The sequence below is a fragment of the Callionymus lyra genome, chromosome 11, assembly GCF_982586985.1.
Source record: "Callionymus lyra chromosome 11, fCalLyr1.hap1.1, whole genome shotgun sequence".
NCBI classification, from domain to species: Eukaryota; Metazoa; Chordata; class Actinopteri; order Syngnathiformes; family Callionymidae; genus Callionymus; species Callionymus lyra.
The window spans coordinates 26,477,586-26,501,695 of NC_141828.1; the positions used below are offsets into that span (position 1 = coordinate 26,477,586).

Genomic DNA, 24,110 nt, shown 5'->3' on the forward strand with positions numbered 1-24,110 from the left:
CTTAATATCCATAAATGACAAGAAAATTATAGAATATACTGTAGAAACAGATTACTACCGGAACTAAGGAACGTGGGCTCAATTTACCATTTCAAGTCTTAACTAATCCCCGCCTTTTCTGCCAATTTATACATCTGTATTTACTGCTGCTTTTTAAGTTGTAGTTTATTTTGAGGTGTTTTAATGTGTTTTAATGACCTTGAGTGTCTAGAAAGGAACATTATAATGAAATGCTTTTGTATTATCAGTAGTATTGAATGCTGAAGAAAAGTTAACCAAATAAAAAATATATATATATTATTGACTCTTTTATTGGAGGAATCTGTCTTAAATCTCTATATATGTGAAGGTTTTCTACTTAAACATCTGAGGAAAAAAGGAAATGAGGGGCCATATTTTACAAAAATTGAACAAAAAAGTAGAAACAATTAAAAATGAATCTCTTTCATGAGTTAAATTCAGAAATCAAACAGCAAAAACTAAATAAGGTTGAAGATGAATAAGGGAAGGTGTTATGAGTAGCTGATGATCATAGTAGTATTTTCGCTCTGATGTCATGAGGGCCACATATATACATAGAAACGGCCTCATGTGGCCCCCCCTCTCTACTTGGTCCACCTCATATTTATGTACAGTATACGATAAATATTAATGAAAAAAGTGCCCAAATCGATCCATGTTACAAGTTTAGTAACAATTCATGTGAATTATATATTTATTTTAAAACATTAGGTCAGTCGCAAATTTGAAAATGAATATTATCTCATGATTTTTTCTTTAATTGTAAATCATTATTAGCCCTTTAATCAGCGGGTTCTGTTGGAACTACAGTACAATGTGTATATTTCTGATAGTTTAAATGTTTCCTCCTGAGACGAGCTGATCTTGTCCCCCAGCATATAAAATACAAATAAAAATACAATAAACAATAAAATAAGATCAACAGAATTATACCCAGATTGCGGAGCCCCAGGCCAGCCGAGGCCAGGATGTCGAGGCCAACAGGGCAGATGAGGGACGGTGACGGGGCGTTGGTGGTGGGATTCAACACCAGAGTGGGTGAAGAGGACGTTAACACGCCGTTGCTCTCCAGGCCCAGCAAGAACTTCCTGGCGTCGTACATGTTCCCGGCGTTCCTCTCCACGCTCTTGACTATCACAGACTGGGAAGCAGAAGAATAAAGAGGAGGAAGATCGAGTCAGGAATGTTGGAGGGAGGAAGGAAGAGGGGGATTTGGAGAGATTAGAAGGATAAATAAGGAGGAAGTTTGGGAGGGAAGAGACGTGGGAGAAAAGTTTGAGTAAGTCAGTTGATTTTATAAGACAACAAAAGTGAAACAACTTATGGAGTTTTGACAGCTGGCCTTGAACTCTTGAGCTTTTCACCTCATGTTCCTGTGCTAGTATTTACTGATGGGTTGACCAGTGTAGAAGTAAATCACTGACTATTTAATGATTCAAGTTAATATAGTGAATGTTGAAAAATTGATTTTTGTTTTTTATTGAAATGTTGACGTTTTGACCAAATAGTCACATGATTGTCTGTGGGTCGATTGGGTAAAGTTTAATCAGTTACCTCTGTATTCTTTTGGTACAGTCTGGTGACAATATTATACCAACATTTTTATATTGAATTTTAAAGACTATAGATTAATTATATTGCATATAGAACATTTATTTTTGAATGATTGGAAGTAGAATTTCAAACTATGTATAAAAATCATGAATTAATTGAGAAAATATTAAATTGTTTTGATTCAATAATTAGAAGAAAAAAGGTTTTATTGAATCCAATAAAAACTAATGTATGCTTCCAATATAGAAATTATTGAATTTAATTTAAAAAAAAAGTTATTCAATGCTTGAAAAGAAAAACAACATTTTAAACTTTTAGCATTTAAAATGTTAAATTCAACAATCAATCAATTTTTCAAAGTTACTGACGACTGCCTATCAACTCAAGATTGAGACATAATTTATTTTTGCAAACTTTCTAAGGTTTTAAGAGGAAAGCTTCATACTTGTGTCACTGCCGACCTCTGACCAAATTTTTTTTATTAAAAATAAATAAATAAATATTTCTTCAATTTTTTCCGCTTTAAATGAGTCCTGAGGTAACTGTGGTGGACGGTTGGTCACAAGAATCAGGATCAATCTCAGACTCTCCGTCAGGACCGGAGAAATGATGGGCTGGATTCTGTCAGGGTCCATGTAATCGCCTTATTAAAATGTTAAACTTGAGGGTTTTAAGAGCAACTGGAGCATAAACGTGTTCACTCTGGCACCTGAGCAGCTCTGGAGTATGTTTAACCATAACCCAACAATTCTCAACAACAATCCAACCATTTTCAACTATAAACAAACAATTTTCAACTGTAATCAAACTATTGTAACTGTAATCATTATTTTCTACCTCACTTAACATGTTCTGAACTACAATGTTATTCAGACACTATTCAAATCAATTCTCTTGAATAAAAAGTTGTTTATTTTATGAAGTAATCCGAGGAAACTCACAAATGACACGTTGGATTCTTCGGTGTGGAACACAAAATGAAAGAGTGCGACTGTTGAATGACGGCAGACACTTTTCACGCTGAGCCAGACATCAATTTCCCCCGAAAAGTACGTTTGTGTGGCGTGATTCCCTTTGGCCGCGGCTCCCAACTTTCCTTTTCAATTTCCTTAAGAATCACTGAAATGTGTCACGACAAGCAGCCATTTTATTCCTATCCCACGCTGTGACGTCGAGCAAGTCATTTTGAAAATGGAAAAGATGCCGGTTCAAATCCAGATGTTGTCTCAGCAAATGAATATTTAATATGTATCTTAATTCTTACACAATTAACCTCTTTAAGGTTTTCAAAAACTTAAGAGAACTTACATTTATTTAATTAGGTATATTTTTAAACATTTTTTTTTTACCATGACGACAAGAAGTACTTTAGTCTAATCTTTAATGAAGAGTTTGTCAGATTAAAGATCAAAGTTTTATTCTTCAAGTTCATAAACAGGAATACAATTTAAATTTAAAGTAGATGTCCATCAAGTTGTCCTTCATGTAGCGATCTTTAATCACATTTATATTTTAGACAATTTTAATGTCTTAATAGTCCAATCAAAGTACTAAAGACATAGACTTGACCAAATGTTTTGACTAGAGATTTAACAAGTGAACGTTAAACCAAGTTAATGTTAAAAATGTGTTCAAAAAAGAAGATAAATACAAGGCCCTATTTTCTCTAAAGGTTGTGAGTTAAATACCTTGCTGGGTTGTTTGGGTTTGGGTTTGATGCTGATGAAGACGTCCAGCTGCTCCATGAGAGCTGTGATGCACTGAGCCTCCACTTCCACGTCTTCTTTAATGTCAAACATCAGGACCAGAGGCAGGCAGCCCTGTGGAAAGAGGAGAGACGTGAAACACTTGTTAGTGTGACACAGCGGTTTAACTATGCTTCAACAGTAGAAAAGCTAGAACACTAAAACTTTTTAACACATCAGAATAATAATACAGTTAAAAATATAATAACTGATGCTTTTTATTGTTGTCCTAAGTATTTTTATAGGGTTGTATTTGTAATAGTTAAATATGTACATATTTATTTATTTATGTTGTTGTATTATTTATTTATTTGTATATACATTAATGGAAGTGAGTGTATACATAAAACAATAATGACAATATTTTAAAGTAATATTTATTTAAAGGTAAGAAGGCAGAAAAACATACTGTATAATACAATAAAGGCTATACATATTTAAAATAAACAGGATCAAATATAAACATATCTTGCTTTGTTGGGAACTTTAATCAGGTCTGACTGTTGAGATTCCACATATTTAACCCAGTCACTTCGCTCTCTCACTGTGGATTTATTCTGATATTATCTTTCAAATGTCTAGATGTCTGGATTATTTAACAGTTTTTGGACCTTCAACTTTACTTTAGTCACTGAGTTGGTTCTATTTTATTCATTTTTTTCATTTCATTTACTTTATTTGATATTATATCTTGTAATTCCACAACAACAACAAAAAATAAATCCTGTTTTTTTTCTTTTACATAACTGGCAATAAACATTTTCTTATTCTGTTGTCAACTTGTCTTGCAGAAAGATTCCAAAAATGTATTTTATACATCCTATATTTCAGGAATGATTATCTTCTTTTACACTTAAGTAAATACAAATCTTGGTTCAACATATAACTTTTAGCAATACATTGATGTCACAAAATAAACAGTGTGACTGTAAAACTGTAAATCAATAAAAGCAACAGAAGAGGTTTCTGGACCTCAACAAACTAATCACGATGGAACCTAAACTTTTGAAATAAAGATAAATATAAATGTGTCTAAAGAGGCTAATGCTTACCGCTCTTATAAACACCCTTCAAACAAAGTGTCCAATAAATCAAACATGCTCCTGGATTCTTCCCCACACTGTAAGGTTCTCCCCACAAACATCTTTATTTTCAGCCAAACTCTGAAACTCCTTCTGGTGGTTTTGTGTAATGAGCAGATCTCAGATCTACAGTCTGGCCGTCCGCTGGTATTTCTCTTCTCTCATCCGTCATAAATCACACTCTTACACTCAGACAAACGCCACAGTTTGGTCGAGTCACTTCTCTACAACAACGTTGGCTTTCGGTAAATGTCTCCGGGGCCAAATTGGGGCGACCGCAGACAAAGAGCAGCCGTGGCAGAAATACAACTAGAAATTATTGCTCCTCTAACAGAAAAGGTTTACAGCCAGAAGCAGAACTTCACAGGGTCAGCCTGGTTGGGAGTTTAAAAAAAACAAGGATTTAAATAATACATATAAATAATGAAAATGTAACTTCATATATGGAGGGTGAGAAATAATGCTAAAGTCATTAATAAAAATATAGTATATGAAAAAACATTTTAAAATAGTTTGAAATATTTGAAGTCATGTATTAATAACATTGAAAAAAAAAATGTATTACAAGAGTCAACTTGCATAAAATAAATCTATTATGAGATTAAATTCTTATAAAAATACATTTATTACGAGAGTAAACTTGTATAAAATACATCTATACAAACAATATATTTTTTTTACTTCATTATGAAACTTTAGTTAACAATTAATAACAAGATTAAAATTATAAAAATGCAGCGGATATGACCACTTACACTGGTTATGTCATCAAGTAAGATATAGACTTTAATTCTGTAATACATTTATTTGAATACAACTTTATTATTCTACTGGTCCTTATACAAACCCTTTATTTAATTTCGATTGTTTATCGAGTTTCATGCTCCTTATCTTTGAAAAAATGTTTCAAAGTCCCACAATAGAATAAAAAGAACTTATTCAGTCAATCATAAGTGTCATGATTAAAATAAGATTTCAAAAAAAGAATTTTGGATAGAAAAGTATTAAAAGTGTATTTTCTTTTATATGAATATAAGTTAACTCTGAAGGATACTGACTATTTATAGGATTTAGGGATATTTCCCTAAAAAAAAGGTCACCTGACCTTTGAGGGAACAAAACTGAAATTTCTATTTGTGCTGCAACAGTTTAACGTCCTTCTTTTTAAATGAGCGACTCAAGGACGACGTGCTGGTATTTAGTCGACCTAGACCTCAAGTCAGAAACCACCTCAAGGCTTCTAGAAACCTCAGCAGGCCTCATGGTGGGCGACACTTCATCAGAAGCTTCACTGAAACCTCCTGGTCATTTGTCATGTCTATAAATAAAAGATAGAAACACGCACCATGAGGCACTGGCGGGCCAGGCAGACTGAGTCGATGGTGCCCTGGATGTAGACCGTGGACTTCTTCTGGGGACAGTTGGGGTCCGGGAAGTGGATCTGGGCTCCCGTCCTCTGCGTGATGTGCTTGATGTTGCTGCCGTTGCGTCCCTTCATGAAGAGGTGGTGCTGCGGGGCGATGTCCAGGTGAGTGGTGACGGAGATGCTGCTGGCCAGGCTGCCCACCAGGTGCTCCAGCAGCAGAGCCGTGCCCCTCTGAGGAGAAGACGATGGTTATTGACCCGGAAACATCATCCCAGACTCAGATATCTTCCAAATTCATTGGTATGGAACAGTGACGTGCGGTGAGGTTCATGGTTGGTGAGGAACTGACTCCTTTAGTGTCAGTTTTAAACCCATAAGGGTAACTTATTTAATTGGCTACTGGTTACTTCATGTCTCAACAGCATTCTTCACACACACACACACACACACACACACACACACACACACACACACACACACACACACACACACACACACACACACACACACACACACACACACACACACACCCCCCCCCCCCACACACACACACACCCCCCCCCACACACACACACACACACACACACAGACTTCGCTAAAAATGAAAAAAGACCATTTCTATGTTTTAATTAGACTGATGTCTTCACCTCGCAAGTTATAGCATACATCTGTCATCTTTGACGATATCATGTGAAGATGGTTTTAAAAAATACAATTTAAATAATAATTTCTCTAAAGTTCTATATTAAGATTAAGTTCGATCTATCCATCTATTGAATTGTTATGATACTTTACAAATATACTTTGTGGGATATTGGATTACATCCTCCAGATCTTTTGCAATATTCGGTTGTGGATAAAAATTGATTTATAGCTTCATCTTTGACATTGACATACGAGTCATAGCTGAAATATAATTTTTTAATTACCAATTTATTTAAAATTCTGTATTAAAAATATTTAACCTGCCATATTCAATTATCTGAGATCTTTCAATTGGCTGAAAATCTAAATCCGTTTTAAACAATCAATAGATATAGAAAAAAAAGAATGAACTGATAAATAATTTAAAAAGGATTAGCAAACATGGATTTAAACAGAGTACGACCATGATAATAAAGGATTACAAGGAAGACACAGCTGATTCAATGCTCTTAATTTGAAGAGGACGTATATCTGAACAAATGTCTATTGAATGGCATTTGGAGAATTTACTGTGAAGTTTAGCGAGAACTCTCCAGATTTAAATATGGCTCAAGATTGAAAAATTCGAGCGATAGTTAGCTTGACAGCAGAATGATAAGAGTGCTGTACTTGTACAACACTGTTATCCACCACAAACGCAGTTGAGAGGTGCATTGAGAGGTGAGGCACTTGCCACCTGCCTACCCTGACCGCATGTCCCTGGTATGACAGTAACATCAGAATATTGAGTGAATTTTACATTTTAATTGTTAAAACTTAATTGTTTCACTTAAATGTTGCTTTAAGCATTTACATTTTCTTTAAATAATTGAAAAGTTGAATATTCTATATATTCTATATATACTGTATATTTTTTTAGTCATAGAGTTTGATACTCAAATTCCAATAATTCAAAATAAATCCAATATTTTTTCATTAGTAAATTCAATATAAAAATGTTGGTATAATAGTGTATATTATATATATATAATCGTGACACTTTTATACTAAATTTTTTATATTGAATTTAAAAGGATAAGAATAAAAAATATTGAATTCGGACAATGCATTTTTGATTAACCATGACGACTGTCGTAACAAAATAAATAAAAGTTTCACGAAAGTTTGACTAAAAGCGTTTTAACAATCTTCGATTCAAAAAACACAATTCAAACCCCTTTCTTCAGAGCACAGGAACCTGTAATCCTCAGACCACAGAGTTTGTGAGCACTTCACAGTTAATATTACGTCCATAATTTAATGTAGATGGTTTAATGAGGCTTCATTAAACAGTGTCGTTGTGATCGGTAGTTGGAGCCCTTGGTTTAAAAAAATATTAGATTTGTCTAATTTTTCAAATTAGTTGTTAAGAGCAGAATATTATCGAGCAGAGTGCCATCTAGTGACGTTGACAAAAAGCACACTGATTCATTGATCTCTATAGCTGTTTCATGAAGCCTCTATAGCTGTTTAATGAAGCCTCTATAGCTGTTTAATGAAGCCTCATCAACTGTTTTTCATGAAGCCTGACATCCCGTTCATGGCTAAAGAAAGTTGACTTCATGACAGGTTGTTGTGACAGACGTATCCAGAAGCCACTTCAACCTCCTGTCAGCGTCACTCGGGGTCATGTCCTCACATGATAGAGTTTCTCTTGGGTCAGCAGCTGACGGGAGTTCATCGACACAGAGAGATTACAAGCTGCTTCCATTTCATTCTCGAGAGAAAAGGGACTTGTAAAATCACTCGACAAACGAAAAGATCCATTTTAAGGCGTCGAGAAAATTGAATGTCAGAAGTTGTAAACAACTGCAAGAACATGTCGTCGTGTCACTCGCACGTTATAAAGTTAACATTAACGAGCAGAGTTCCAGCCAAGTTGCCAATTTTCCTGAGAGTTTTGGAAACATTTCAATTTCCAGCAGCTGCTGCCCAGTTGAACGAACTCATCATGGAGTATCTCCTCTGAGAACCATCAGTTGACCTGGTTTACCAGTCCACTGCCAGACAGAAACCCAGAGGTTCTGGATCTCTCACAAATTCAATGATTCCTCTCTCGGCGTGACCTCTGTGAACTTTGCCCAGAGGCTGTTAAAAAAAAAGAAGAATACATTGATATGTATCTATTTTTTTTCACTATGCTTCATTGGCTTTCAAATAATTATTTTTCATATAATAGATGTATTTTGGTTTATTTAGTTTTATTTAAGTTTGTTTGAAACAGAATCATTCCATTTCTTTTAATTACAATTAACATTCAAATATTTACAGGGTTTATTCATTTTAGTGTTGTAATTAAACCTGAACTCCAGCTACTTTTGAAGCTGATGTTTGGAAATATATTGGCTTTACAGTTCTATTAATTCAACCCATCAAACAATTACAAAATTGTTATTGTGAGCTGATATCAAACGAGCGCCACTAAAGGCCTATGTGTGAAATGCACGGCCCACCGCTGTCGTATGTCGTGAGCTGAATATATCGTGAGCTGAGCATATCACGTTGTGAGCTGAATATATGATATTGTGAGCTGGATATATTATATTGTGAGCTGAATATATTATATTGTGAGCTGAATATATTATATTGTGAGCTGAATATATTGTATAGTGAGCTGATTATATTTCGTATAGTGAGCTGAATAGAGCTTATTGTGTGCTGAATATATTGTAGTTGGAGTTGAATATATCGTAGTGTGAGCTGAATATATCGTATCGTGAGCTGAACATATCATATAGTGAGCTAAATATATTGTAGCGTGAGCTGAATATATCGTAGCATGAGCTAAATATATTGTAGCGTGAGCTGAATATATCGTATCGTGAGCTGAACATATCATATAGTGAGCTAAATATATTGTAGCGTGAGCTGAATATATCGTATCGTGAGCTGAACATATCATATAGTGAGCTAAATATATTGTAGCGTGAGCTGAATATATCGTAGCATGAGCTAAATATATTGTAGCGTGAGCTGAGTATATCGTATCGTGAGTTGAACATATCATATAGTGAGCTAAATATATTGTAGCGTGAGCTAAATATATTGTAGTGTGAGCTGAATATATCGTATCGTGAGCTGAACATATCATATAGTGAGCTAAATATATCGTAGCATGAGCTGAATATATCGTAGCGTGAGCTGATTATATTGTATTGTGAGCTAAATATATATATCATATTGTGAGTTGTCTGTATCTAATTGCGAGCTGAACATATATGGTGAACTGAATATACCGTATTGTGAACTGAATATATCGTATTGTGAACTGAATATATCGTATTGTGAACTGAATATATCGTATTGTGAACTGAATATATCTTATTGTGAACTGAATATATCGTATTGTGAGCTGAATATATCGTATTGTGAACTGAATATATCGTATTGTGAACTGAATATATCTTATTGTGAACTGAATATATCGTATTGTGAACTGAATATATCTTATTGTGAACTGAATATATCGTATTGTGAACTGAATATATCGTATTGTGAGCTGAACATATCGTATTGTGAACTGAATATATCTTATTGTGAACTGAATATATCGTATTGTGAGCTAAATATATCGTATTGTGAACTGAATATATCATATTGTGAGCTGAACATATCGTATTGTGAGCTGAACATATCGTATTGTGAACTGAATATATCTTATTGTGAACTGAATATATCGTATTGTGAGCTGAATATATCGTATTGTGAACTGAATATATCGTATTGTGAACTGAATATATCGTATTGTGAGCTGAATATATCGTATTGTGAACTGAATATATCGTATTGTGAACTGAATATATCGTATTGTGAACTGAATATATCTTATTGTGAACTGAATATATCTTATTGTGAACTGAATATATCGTATTGTGAACTGAATATATCGTATTGTGAGCTGAACATATCGTATTGTGAACTGAATATATCTTATTGTGAACTGAATATATCGTATTGTGAGCTAAATATATCGTATTGTGAACTGAACATATCGTATTGTGAGCTGAACATATCATATTGTGAGCTGAACATATCGTATTATGAGCTGAACATATCGTATTGTGAACTGAATATATCTTATTGTGAACTGAATATATCGTATTGTGAACTGAATATATCTTATTGTGAACTGAATATATCGTATTGTGAGCTGAATATATCGTATTGTGAACTGAATATATCGTATTGTGAACTGAATATATCTTATTGTGAACTGAATATATCTTATTGTGAACTGAATATATCGTATTGTGAACTGAATATATCGTATTGTGAGCTGAACATATCGTATTGTGAACTGAATATATCTTATTGTGAACTGAATATATCGTATTGTGAGCTAAATATATCGTATTGTGAACTGAATATATCATATTGTGAGCTGAACATATCGTATTGTGAGCTGAACATATCGTATTGTGAACTGAATATATCTTATTGTGAACTGAATATATCGTATTGTGAGCTGAATATATCGTATTGTGAACTGAATATATCGTATTGTGAACTGAATATATCGTATTGTGAGCTGAATATATCGTATTGTGAACTGAATATATCGTATTGTGAACTGAATATATCGTATTGTGAACTGAATATATCTTATTGTGAACTGAATATATCTTATTGTGAACTGAATATATCGTATTGTGAACTGAATATATCGTATTGTGAGCTGAACATATCGTATTGTGAACTGAATATATCTTATTGTGAACTGAATATATCGTATTGTGAGCTAAATATATCGTATTATGAACTGAATATATCGTATTGTGAGCTGAACATATCATATTGTGAGCTGAACATATCGTATTGTGAGCTGAACATATCGTATTGTGAACTGAATATATCTTATTGTGAACTGAATATATTGTATTGTGAGCTGAATATATCGTATTGTGAACTGAATATATCGTATTGTGAACTGAATATATCTTATTGTGAACTGAATATATCGTATTGTGAGCTGAATATATCGTATTGTGAACTGAATATATCGTATTGTGAACTGAATATATCTTATTGTGAACTGAATATATCGTATTGTGAGCTGAATATATCGTATTGTGAACTGAATATATCGTATTGTGAACTGAATATATCTTATTGTGAACTGAACATATTGTATCGTGAGCTGAACATATCGTATCGTATGTTGAACAATACATATATGTTAAATTAACATATATGGTGAACTGAATATATATTATATTGTGAGCTGAATATATCATATCGTGAGCTAAATATATTATACTGTGAGCTGAACATAGCTGAGCATAAATACATATTTAGATACAGAAGTCCAGATTTGTGGTGCTGATGAAAGAATGTGGCAGCCACTGACCCTGGAAAAGAAAATTGTTGTGTTGGCAGGGAGGATGATTGTTAAGAGTTATCATATGCGAAGACAAAAACACACCCAGAATATGTATAATCAGGCCCGAGCTGCAGTTCAAACACGCTACTTTTTTCCTTTGGCAGCTTTAGATATAAGATCAGCAAAGCATCTATTTAATTCTCAGCACTTCTGCGGTGAACATGAGAAATGTTCAAAACCGCTGAAGTCAGCAACTATGGCAGCCTTGGTGGGCCTCCACGATCCTTCCAAACTCCCGGGTCCAGTTAGATAAAAGGTCAGCGGTCAAGAGAGTTTAACGCTTTAAGAAAAAACTTAAGAATTTACAGGGAAATATTTTAAGCGCATGTGTAAAAGTCAAGAAGTATTCCAGCCCACAATCCAAGAATACTTTATTCCTCTGGACAGTGTGGCTAACATTCTTTTTAAATATTAACTTTTATGCGCGTGAACAAATTATTCAGAGACATTCGATCCAAAGATATTCTTCTCAAACATATTTCCTGCTGATTCATGCTACTTAATCCCAAAATATTCTTATTCAATGTGTGCCTCGCAAAGTTAAGAAAAGTATTCCCATGGTCATGCAATAAACAAATAAGTTATTTTACAAAGATAATTGGAATATATTTCATATCTAATTGAGTGACTGATGGACATATCTACTTTATTTAGTTGTTGGTTATTTATTAACAATGCAATTGTATTTATTTATTTTTATCTACCTTGGGTTAATGTTTTTTACTGCAAAAAAATAGTTGTACAATAATTTGGTTTGCACTAGACAAATTGTACATTATTTTTTAATTTAATTAGGCAGTAATCAATACATCTATTGATTTCATGTAGTTTTACTAATGTGTACACTTCCGTTTTAAAAGAAGAGAGAAAATATTATTCTCTTAATTTACATTCACAGCCGTGTTTGGGCCTCTGATGCCGATTCATTCTTTGTTTTATAAGGAAATGATGATTATGGTTCGCTGTTGTGCTTTTACACCAATACTAGAAAATCAGTGAAGAATGAGAGGTGGATTCATAGAGTTATACTATAAAGTTTTATACACATGTTGCTATTGTTGACTAGAATTTTTTTATTATGTTAAAACCGTAAATACAATGGCCTGGGAAAATTGCCAGAAATGTAAATTCTACGTTAAATTTCAAAAATTCTATTGCACAAGTTATTATTGTCGTTAGAAGACCCATAGGATTCACATATTGCTGCTTTAAAAATGCAAACTACTCCACAGTCAACATTTGTTTTCTCTTCCTAAAAACTTGTTGATGATGCTCAATAAGCAAAAAAATGTTTATAAAAAACAAATATACAAACTTATCCATTTATCATCTGGATTCTCCCGCGAGAAATGTAATTTAAAACACATAATAAAAAAGCAGGAAAAATATTTCTGCAAAGTGAGTACCAAGTAGAACCAGCTCACCTTGACTGCGTTGGCGTTGTTCTGCGAGCCTCGGACGACACCGGTGGCGCGGTACATGCGTGTTGGGGGCTTGAAAGAAACCGTGAGGTTGTACGTCTGGGAGATGGCCTGGATGTTGGGCGAGCTGGGGTCCGCCTGCATGAGGGCCGGCAGCTCAAAGGAAAGAACCAGAGGAAGAAGTTCCTGCAGGACAAGATGGTGACGGACAAATAAAGTCAGTCATTGACGATTGTTTATTTGTTATCATTCCTCTAATACTGAAGCATTTCAATCGTTGAACTTTTTTCTTTCCCCCTCTCATATAGTGATCAAATGGTATCTCGTATGTATCGAACTCCAGGCCCGGAGGCCTGAACAACTACTTCATTCATCAACCTAATGGCAAAGAGTGGCCCACGGGTCACGTATGGCTCTTAGACTGTAATTATGCAGCCCTCAGGAGGTCAAATTTAATGAGGAGACATATTTCTGACAGCTATTTTCAATTTTTGCAAAACAGCCTTTTTGAAATGAAGACAGTCTGTATAATAGTTAATAGTTATAATAGTTGTTCATAGTTCTTTATAGTCTTATAAATCAAATGCAGGATGTCCGTTTTCTCATTTTTCCCCATCACAACAGTCGAATGATAAAGTGTGGCCCTGAGAGATATTAATTGCGCACCTCTGACCTTACGTTAAACAATTTCAATATTTTCTTTTCAGTACTTTTTAGGATAAGAGGAGAACAAGGGTTAAATGGACATGCTTCATATAATGTATCAGGTGAACTATTGTTGGTTTTAAAATCTTATTCTGCGTCAATATTAAACAAACTGAAGAATTCAGTGTCAGTGTATTAACTAGACTGATGAAGTGTCTGTCAGACATTCCGACACAAAGGCCGTTTGTAGTGTACGGGCAGGACTTCTTTGGGGATTTCTTAAAAGTTTGAGAGCTGAGAGGAGACAGGGAGGCGATGAAAGGTCTGGCCACTTTCTTCACCACAAGTATGTTTTTATTTTCCAATGTTTCTCCCGCAGCTACATCAGGTGAAACCAGGGTATTCAAATGCGAAAGGTTTGTCTGCCGGTTTCGAAGCACAGTAATAGATCTTCATTCAGCGTCAGACTCCTGCTGCTCCTGCCTTCCCTCAGTCCTGACCTACATAACTGCATCCCTCCGGAGCTGAAACGTGATATAAATGTACGGCTGTGCTGCATATGGAAGTGATCGCGGATGCATTTCTTTGGTCAGAGCAATTTATGCTGCTGCCTTTCACTGCGAGCCAAAGCCAAGATGGCGCCGTGCCCAACGGTCCGTGTTTGGATTACTGTGAGTGAGTGGTCTTTCCTCCGCTGGTGTGTTGATTCTGCCTGGTTTGTCTACATGTCCAGAGAGAATCATTTGTGTTGTGACAAGAAACAGAGACCTTGAGTTTCTTCTGATTAGTTCTTAGCATCATAACAGGATTTAACAAGAACAGATTTTCCAGAATCGATTTCTGGTTTTTATTGTCATTTTATTCCAAAAAAAAGTTGACATGAACATAATGAAAAGACACAAACAAGAGCAGGAGCAGAGGAACGATTAGTTTGAAAATATCTGCTGAGCAGAACCAGATAAGGTGTTCCTGCAATAGAAGCTGAGGGAAATAGTTCTGCTTAAAGTGACAATCTACAGAAACAAGCTAACAACCTTAATGCTTCACCAATTTTGGCAGAGTGGGCGTGGTTATAGTAAACAAGATGTCATCTCCAGAAAGTGGGCGGGGCTTAAGATCATTTTCTAATGACAATATTTAAATGAAAATAGTTTTGTAGATATAGACACATACTGATGAGTAAAATAGAGGTCAAACACCACTTTAATACACACACAAATCAACACATTAGTTGAACTTTAACTGATGGTTTTATCCTGTTCTCTTTTCTTGAGTGTATTTGTGTTCAGTGGTGTCTTACACAATATAGGCAATATATACAGTAAGTAATTACTGACCCGTCAAAAAATTGATATAATCTACTTATTATTAAAATCATGTAAAAAGTCTCTTTTCTAAAATGTTCAACACCCTTTTTTCATTTTCTTATAGACAACCTTAAACACCCACATGTTTCCAATTAATTCCTCAATCCCGGGCACCCAGAAAATATTAAGCCCATTTATCTAGAGCGCCCACTAGTGTTGTGTCTGTGAGTCAATAATTCATTCACGCTTAAATATGTTCATGTGGTTTTCATCAATGTGTCTGCTGGATGTTTCTCACATGTAGCCCGTCTTGTTGCTAGTCCGTACACCCTCCACCAAACTCCTCTGATCCTTTTCCATTTGGAAAAATACATTTTTCGTACCTACTTCATTCCTCCGCCCGAGACGCTGAGAGATGACGTGAACCACTACAAACACTTGTTAATGCTACGCTCTTGTAAATAATGTGAGTGGAGTGAACACAGGTTATTTTCCACTCATTTCACAGAATGACAGACACGCTGAGGTAGACAAATTCTTGGCCCAGGGTGTGGTTCGGATAAAAATATACAGCCGTTTCACTGTAATAAATTGTTTTAGGGTTGAAATCCTAAATAAAATAACCTGAGTGTAGCACAATGCTGGCAACTTCAATTCTAGGCTTGTGTCAACTGCATGACTTTGTTAAGGAATACTTGTCCAAGAGCAGTGTGTGTGTGCTGTAGAGATCTATCCCATCACCTTTTAGATTAATACCATGAAGAAACGCTGGTCTAGAATTCCCATTTGATCGTTTCTTAGTGACGGGCCAACTATGAGGTTTGAAAGAATTATCAAGATTTTGAACAATAATGCTACAATTTGACTTGGCAGGTGGAGTCCACTTTTCTGCTGTTTGTGGTTGACAAGTGATCTGGAGAGTTTAAGGTCCCTTATGAGACATGGTCTGCTGTCCATTTGAGTTGTCGATTTATTTTCTTTTTCACCAATCTAGTAAAAGCTTAAGAAAGACAAAGTTTGTTTATCTTGGTTGTGGGGCAAACATTACTCTGAGAGTTATAATGTGTGTCTTGCTACTGGTGGGACAAGTCTTAAAAATCTTGCCAGCAAGGTGTCCAGGAGGTATCCTTTAAGTGAGTACAAGATCACACCTTATCTAGCTCACCACAACGCATAGGAGCACGGGTACTACTCCAACCCTTTCCCTGATGTCAATGCTCCTCGTCTCGGTTGTGCGGATCATATCTCACCAGTGAAGATGTTGCGGTGTCTCAGAAACTAAAAATAGCTCGCACCCTCACCAAGGGAGACGTTTCGGAGACGTCTTCTGGCAAGGTGATAATCATTTTGCGCAGAAGAGGCGGCAACGTCTCAGTGAAGTCGTAGATACATTACAGAAACTACAAAGCCTCGGAGACACCGCCAGTGATGCATTTTCGTGGAGACTTCAACGCAAGCTCTCCTTGTTCTTAAGAAGGTTGCAGATAGGTCTCAGAGATTTCTCAGAGATGATCTCCAAGATCAAGGACAACGTAAGTCTCTGCGATCTTGTCACAACCTAATTGAGACCGAAACGTCTCTAAATAGTCTCGGAAAAAAATAGAACATGCAACTCCCTGGTGACCAGACTCGTGACCAGTGAAGTCGCTGCCAGGTTGCAAACTAGTCTCTTGACTGGTGCGATAGGCCATAAAGCAGGGGTGGGCAATTAAATATCCTCTAGGACCACATTATATACTGTGACTGTTTTGAGGGGCCGTTAATTCCAGAGGCGAGGAGCGAAGAGCTAAAATATAACAGAAAAACTTTGAAAAAACTTAGCAAGTAAGAATAGTAAAGAAAGAAATATCAGCATAAAATAAAACTGGCCTTTCATGTAGAAGAAACTGATGGGAAAATAACTTATTCCACTAAATATTATGTCAATAATTTAGATGGGTAAGACATCTTCATAAAAGTAAGAACAAAAAAATCAGAAACGAAAAATAAATAAATATATATTAAGAGTTAATACAATAATAAACACAATATTAAATCGTAAGCTGTAGGAAAGAATGTCTATGTTAGACTCTGACCTCTTCAGGGCAGCATTAATACAGTCAAAGGGCCACATCTGGCCCCCAGGCCGCACTTTGAAAACTTATTTTAGATGCTTGCACCTGTGAACTTATTCTTTGGGTCACTACTCACCGCTGGTGTTCCATAGTTGGGTTGAACTATAATTCCTTTGCTAGGGGCAGGATCTCATGCCTTACTTGGAACCCCATCTTATAGCTTGTGGGAATCATGGCCTGAGATTTTAATCTTTGCTGTTTTGAGCTGGGCTGTGAACTTCAAGGTCACAGGAGCACATCATCTGCAAAAAGCATTGATCCAATCCAGAAACCACCAAACTTGGCGCCTTAAAAACTTTGGCTTTGTCAAAATATTCTGTTAATGGAGGTTATGAACAGAATCGGTTACATCTTAACAGAGAGTCCTTGTGCTAAACCATAGTCTATCCGGACCAAGGTCTCCCATTTGAAGAATCCTGAACTATTGAACTATTAAATTTCCAAACTATTCATGGAAGAAACTATTGAATAAGGAAAAGATTTTCTCTACCTAAAAGAATCCAGTCGACCAGAGGGAAGCCCGACTTTGATCCACCCTACTTATCCGCTGACAGTGGTCTTTCAAGAAACACGTCTCAACAGCTCATAATAAAGATCCGTTTGTACAATAGTAGAACTTTCATTATTTTTCTTTCAGAAGTGGGTCAAGTGGCCTGCGGCTTCGAGCTTAAGAAAAACACATATTAGGCACCAAGAGGAAGGAGCTATTACATATGCTGACATCGAGCAACGCCTGACCTTCAGGGCCCTCCTCCCACATCTCACTCACTCACTACGTGGACGATGTTGGTGTTGGTCACTGCTCAATGCAGGGACGGGTTCAGAGATGTCGGGGCTCACAAGAGGACAATCGTATGCTGATCAGAGAGGTTGGGACTTCCAGGCAGTCAAAACCTGATACAGATGAAGTCCGGAAACTGGCTGGAGATCGGCTCGTTGAAGGATCTAAGAAATGTGCTGGCATTCAAGTTTACGATCGACCAAAGATGGAGCCAGAGAAAGAAATTTCCAACCTTCGAGTGAACCGGCAACAATATTCTGTGAAACACTTTTGTCTTCTTTAACACTTTTCACCTCTTTTAGATAAATTTATCTTATCTAATGTTGCATCATCTCATCCGTTGGCAGACAGATCTTAAATTTGATTGGTTGAGATTCATTCAAATAAAACAACCTTCCATCTGGTCCAGTGGCTCCTTCAGTACAAATGCTGGCTGGCTGATACTTGTTTTGAACCCAAATCATCTTTATTCTCCTCAGTCTAGGGGAGATACCCATCCCAGTAAACTTATTTGGCACCTGAAAAACTTTTCTACTCTTAGCAATTCTAACTGATGATAACATACAATCAATCATTGTTATTTCCTGACTGTTTTCCAGTCGGATTCAGGTGTAGAGAGAAAGTAAATTCTGAACTTGTTGATTGTTTATATTTTAGATTGAGATTTCCATTTGGAAGATGAAACAAATACATTTTTCTGTTTTTTGGACTGGTTAGTGTCATTTATGTCAGAACCAATGACATTAACTTAAAGTGATTTTTGGAATATGTATTTCTTCAAAGTGATATTTAATGTATTTTTCTTCAGCCATGCCCTCTGGTCTGATAGAAAAACGGGCGTGGCTTTGTGTGGCGTCAATGGTTGAAATTGCCAGCAACATATAATTGACTTTCATAGTAAAAATTAGTGAAAATAGAGAAAGATAAGTGGGATCTACGTGATTTTCAGAGTTTGTAAGAGTTAAAGGAAATCTTATCCATCACAGAGTCTTGGTTGCAGTCATGGTCTCGCCAAAGCAGCGGCTTGCTTTCCATTTGACGTCAACGAAAATTTCAGACAAGCTACACTTTCCGTCAGGATGTAGTCGAGGTACATCACGTTATAAGACTTTCTCTCTTCACGTATCTAGACTGTTAATACATCAGATATAATGCACAAAGTTCTTTGTTGCAAAATGAGACTGATATATTAAAATCAGTCGAGGCTGTTAGACACACAACCACACATCATGATCACATGGAGAGACAAGCTCAACAAAACTGAAGGGAAATGGAAGTTTTTGAAAGAAAGGTGTTCGAATTGGCCACTTCATAATAAGGGGGTCCAATTCTGACACCCACACAGCAAGAGGTACCATTACAACAACAGAGCCACACATGAGACACAGTAGGAGGTTAATAACAGTCCTGAAGGAAAGTTGTCAGTGCATCAACCACCTACACTCAAAGAGCAGCACCTGCAATACAACTCAACCTTGGGAACTGGATTGTATGGAATGTCTATGGAAAAAAAAAAACTTGTTGGTCTCAAACCCTGATTCAAGTCCAGAAAAAACACACACACATGCTAAAAGATCTGTGTGTCATTTTTCTTAGACCCAATACTTATAATGGACTATTAATCCCATAGGTGTGTATATAAACATTTTCTGATTCTAAAATGATAAAAGTTATTATTTTTTTTGTGTTTTTTCTTTTTTATTATAAATAATTTAATTCAACAATTACTTTTTTGAAAGTTTAAAATCTAATCAACAGTTTGTATATTGACAGGTGAATCTATTGTTATTGAATACATGTATTGAATGTTAATTGAATTAATTAATTAAATAAGTTGTACATTAAAGGAGCTTGATTTGTTTTTTGTTTATTATAAAAAAAGGAATATTGACACAAAACAGGCAAGCTTGATCTGTGCAGATTTAGTACCGGTACAGTAAGATTTCAACTGGTGGGTCACTGAGACATTTTCAGCTGAAAGATTGTTTGCTTTTAAATTGAAGTAACTCAACCATTACTTTATATTGATAGTACTGTAGACCAGTTTACCAAACCCTGAGGGTCTTTAGTCTGATCAAAATATCGAGGACCCTTTACAGCAAAGTATTTTGACCTTTTAATGACCATGCCAACTAGTTTGGTAAAGCCTTACCTTCTAATAAGTTACTTATAACTTTATATTACATCATATCTCAGGCACCAATCCTTCATTTTCTCTTTTAATATATTAAACATGTTTTTCTTTAATTTGAGTCACTACAAGATGATGGTTTATCAAAACCAAACAAGGTCAGAAACTCCACTGTAGGTCTCAAACAGAGAAAGAAAAATAGGAACAAATTCATCATTTCACATCACTTTTGAACAAAAGTGTCTTGTCATGAGACTCCAGGCTCATCAAAAGAGACATCAGGAATAGGAGCGTAGAATGCCACACTTTGTTTAACATGGCGCCGTTAAGTCAAATGCAAAGCATTGAGAATCAAAGACTTAAAGTGCTCCAGGATGTCTCGTTGATTTGTGACAGTGTTTTGATAGAGTGGATCAATTGCTGACAGAAAAATGACTTGTTAGCGTTCAGAATTTGTCCTACATTCAACTGACAGGGAAGAAAACCACTCTGTGAAGAATTTGGTTTTGTGGTTATTGGCTTGCTTCACCTCCTAATTTTGAAGGATTTGAAGAAAATGTTTTTGCTGCCGTCACAAAACGAGATGATTTGGAAAGTTTTGAGCATCGACGTTAAAGGCCTGGAAGTTCAGAGCGTCTTGTAGTTCAAGAGAAATTAATTTGTTAGCCAGCCCAAACAGTCGGTGCGAGGCAGAACCACAAGCGGTCAGAGTAAGAAATAACATCAGGAGAGGTGGTCAGATATCTGTCCCGCAGAATTGCATGATAAAACACTGACTGATGGGGAAGAGAAAGATTAAACTCACTCTTATTTTTACCCGAGCCGCCTCCACACCTCCAGGCTGACCTGCGATGGAAACCTGTTAAAAGATATGAAACAAAAGTGAATCAACTGTGACCTGCTACGAGACGACAAAGACTCAACGTTATACATCAAGTCTGAACAACTTTTTTACGTTACACATCAAAAACATCAAGTATTGTAGACTTCAAAAAGTGCTCTGGCAACAGCAACATATATTTGAAGTTCAGTAAGTTGTGAGTTTCTGACAACACATTCCATGCACGGATCAAATTGAGAATTCAAAAGCCAAAAAAAAAGGGGGTTTGAAAAGGTTTCATGAAAACTGTTTCTTTCTATTCCTTTGGTTTTGCTATCAGTTTAAATGAATGCATAGTTTATTTTAATTAGAAGTTCAGGCTCATATATAATGGAGCAGGGAGTGGCCTTGGAAAGTGGCCTTAGAAAATTAGTAGACTGTAACATGAAAAACCCATCTTCAATTTTAATATTTCTCTAAATCACTTTATAAGTTAAGTCAATTTAAGGACAAAAAAGTTCTTAATGAGATACAAATGGATAGATAAACTCTACACCTTCTTCCACTCCTTCTGAAATCCGTTTTGCTTCTCAGAAATGATAATCAAAATAACATTTATAAGTATCAAGCAGCAGATAATAAAGCTTTATAATGTTCTTTGCCTGAGCTTGAAAACTGATCATATGACAACCAGGGTTTTCGCTAATCATACTGTAGGGGATCAACACCGGGGGTGATTTTCTTTATTTTTTGCCTTTATTTCTCAAAATTTGTCCTTCAAAATGCAGGAAATAGTGTTTCAGAGTGGACCCCCCAGACAGAACTCGCACCTGCAGTGCTCACTCTTGCGCCTTCGGCGCTCACTGCGTGGCTGCACCGTGAAAAAAGTCCTGGTGAGAACCCTGACGACGACACATGTTTGTTCTTAAAAATAAAATCGTGAATGTTAATGTTTTAAAGCGAACTTTTCATTGCTCTCACACATGGTATAAAATGTCCACATGTGAGACATGTTTACCGTGGTTTGTCACAAAGTACAACATAAGAAATCGTCTGATTATGAGTAATAGATCGAAGCACGACTACTTGGAATGTCGTTTGCCAAATACCGCATGAGCTCCTGTTGTGTCGGCTTATTGTGTTCTCTTCCCGGTAACTTCAAAAGTCTCACAGTACTTCATATGAAAACACTTTCTCTGCTTTAAAATAGTTTTATAGTCACATGACTCTCATAGACTCGCCCAGAAAAAATGTAGAGAGTAGCATCTTTAAAATAACAGCCAGAGTTCTACTGAGTCATGACTGTTTAAAATTGAACCAATTATTAAAGAAATCATGAAAAATAGTGTAACATGTTACACAGTGCTGCTTTTATTCAAGTATTAACTGTGTTTATAGCTTCAACGACCAAAATGATTCATGTTTTTCATAGCGTCCAACTAGTCATGTTCCATCACCATAGGTCTAGCAGAAAGAGGGAATGTTACATTAGGAACCCACACAGTCCATAATAAAAAGTTGACTGGGGAGAAACAGGTTTTTAAACGTAGGAAAGCAGCAATAGTTCACACACAGGTGCAGAGGAGAACCAGAGCCTGGCAGAACCTTCTGCACTCCAACATTTTCTGAGCCTTAAATTTAATTAGAGCAAGAGCTGACTGCTCTTCTAGTGTGTCCAGCCCAAACACAGCAGCTTCCTGCGGGCGTGCCAATCACAACAGCCAACAGGACCAGAGTGGAAAAGCTGTGATCGGTAAATGGACTGGATTTACTCACATCAAAAAGAACTCGCACTGAACTCTTAGCGAGGTTGTTCTTGAAATTAACTCTGGAAGGATCGCGGCAGAGAAACGCTCTTGGCAGAGAAGCGAGAGAAGCACTTAGAAGATATAAGACGATCGCGCTGCCATGTTGTGGCTCGGCAGAAACTTTAGGAACGCGGGAAGGTCACGGCACACTCCATTCATCACGCCCTCGCGGGTTCACTAACCTGGTTGCTTTTCTCCGCCTGGTTGTTTCTGTTGGAGTCGGGGAAGTGGATGTGGCAGCCCGTCTCTTCCATCACTCTCTTGATGTTGTTGCCACCTTTGCCGATGACATGCGAGTGTTCCGTGTGGGAGACGTCCATCTTCAGAGTGACCCTGTTGCTCTGACAGAGGAGGAAGTTGATGTTGGGAAAGTGTCCATTAAAGCTGCCATAGTGTATGTTTCTTGTGTTCTAGTATGAACTCTATAATGAGTGTCTTTGTTTTGTGCGTTTAACTGCGGAACTCACATGACATTTTTTATCAAGACTGGACAGCAGATATGGTATCAGAATACTGTATCGTTTAATTTAACATTTCAATATTCATTATCAGTCAGCTGTCTGGAACATGAATATTGTTCAATTTAATTTAATGTATTTAGTTTTATTTTTATACATTATTTTTTCATTATTTATATGTCATATTTGTCACTGGCAATAAACGTTTTGTGAATCTAAAATGATAAAAGTTATTATTTTTTCTATTTCTTTTTTATTATACATAATTTGATTCAACAATTACTTTATTCAAAGTTTAAAATCTATTCAACAGTTTGTATATTGACAGGTGGATTTATTGTTATTGAACACATGTATTGAATAATTTGTGTATTGAATGTTAATTGATAAATTAATTAAATAAGTTGTATATTACAGGAGCTCGATTTGTTTTTTGTTTATTAAAAATGATGGAATATTGACACAAAACAGGCAAGCTTGATCCTGGATTGCGCAGATTTAGTACCGGTACAGTAAGATTTCATCTACTAATTTAATCTCTAGGAAGTTAGAGCGAGTGGCTCATTGCTCGACTAGATTAGGTCTGGTAAAATGGCACTATAATACCTACATTTTTATGTTGAATTTAAAAATTTGAATATTTGAAATGTTAAAAAAAAAAAAAGAATTAATATTCTGATAGTACTCACATACATCCATACACAGACTGCTGTGTTTTTCATCTGTTGTTGTTCTGTAAATGCTTGTATTTTTTGTTTAGTATATTTTTCTGTGATTTCAATGTCAACTTTGG

The 24,110-nt window shown here is 35.9% G+C and overlaps 1 protein-coding gene across 1 annotated transcript in view; it reads right to left on the reverse strand.

Annotated features, from left to right (window-relative positions):
* Window positions 1-24,110, reverse strand: part of bicc1a (BicC family RNA binding protein 1a) — a 72,833-nt gene that overhangs the window by 12,693 nt on the left and 36,030 nt on the right. The window contains exons 5-10 of the mRNA XM_087802422.1: window positions 23,042-23,200; window positions 21,037-21,090; window positions 13,257-13,439; window positions 5,748-5,999; window positions 3,264-3,395; window positions 955-1,162 (exon numbers count right to left, since the gene is read on the reverse strand). Of these exons, the coding sequence (XP_087658548.1) occupies window positions 955-1,162; window positions 3,264-3,395; window positions 5,748-5,999; window positions 13,257-13,439; window positions 21,037-21,090; window positions 23,042-23,200 (988 nt within the window). The remainder of the gene's footprint in view (window positions 1-954; window positions 1,163-3,263; window positions 3,396-5,747; window positions 6,000-13,256; window positions 13,440-21,036; window positions 21,091-23,041; window positions 23,201-24,110) is intronic.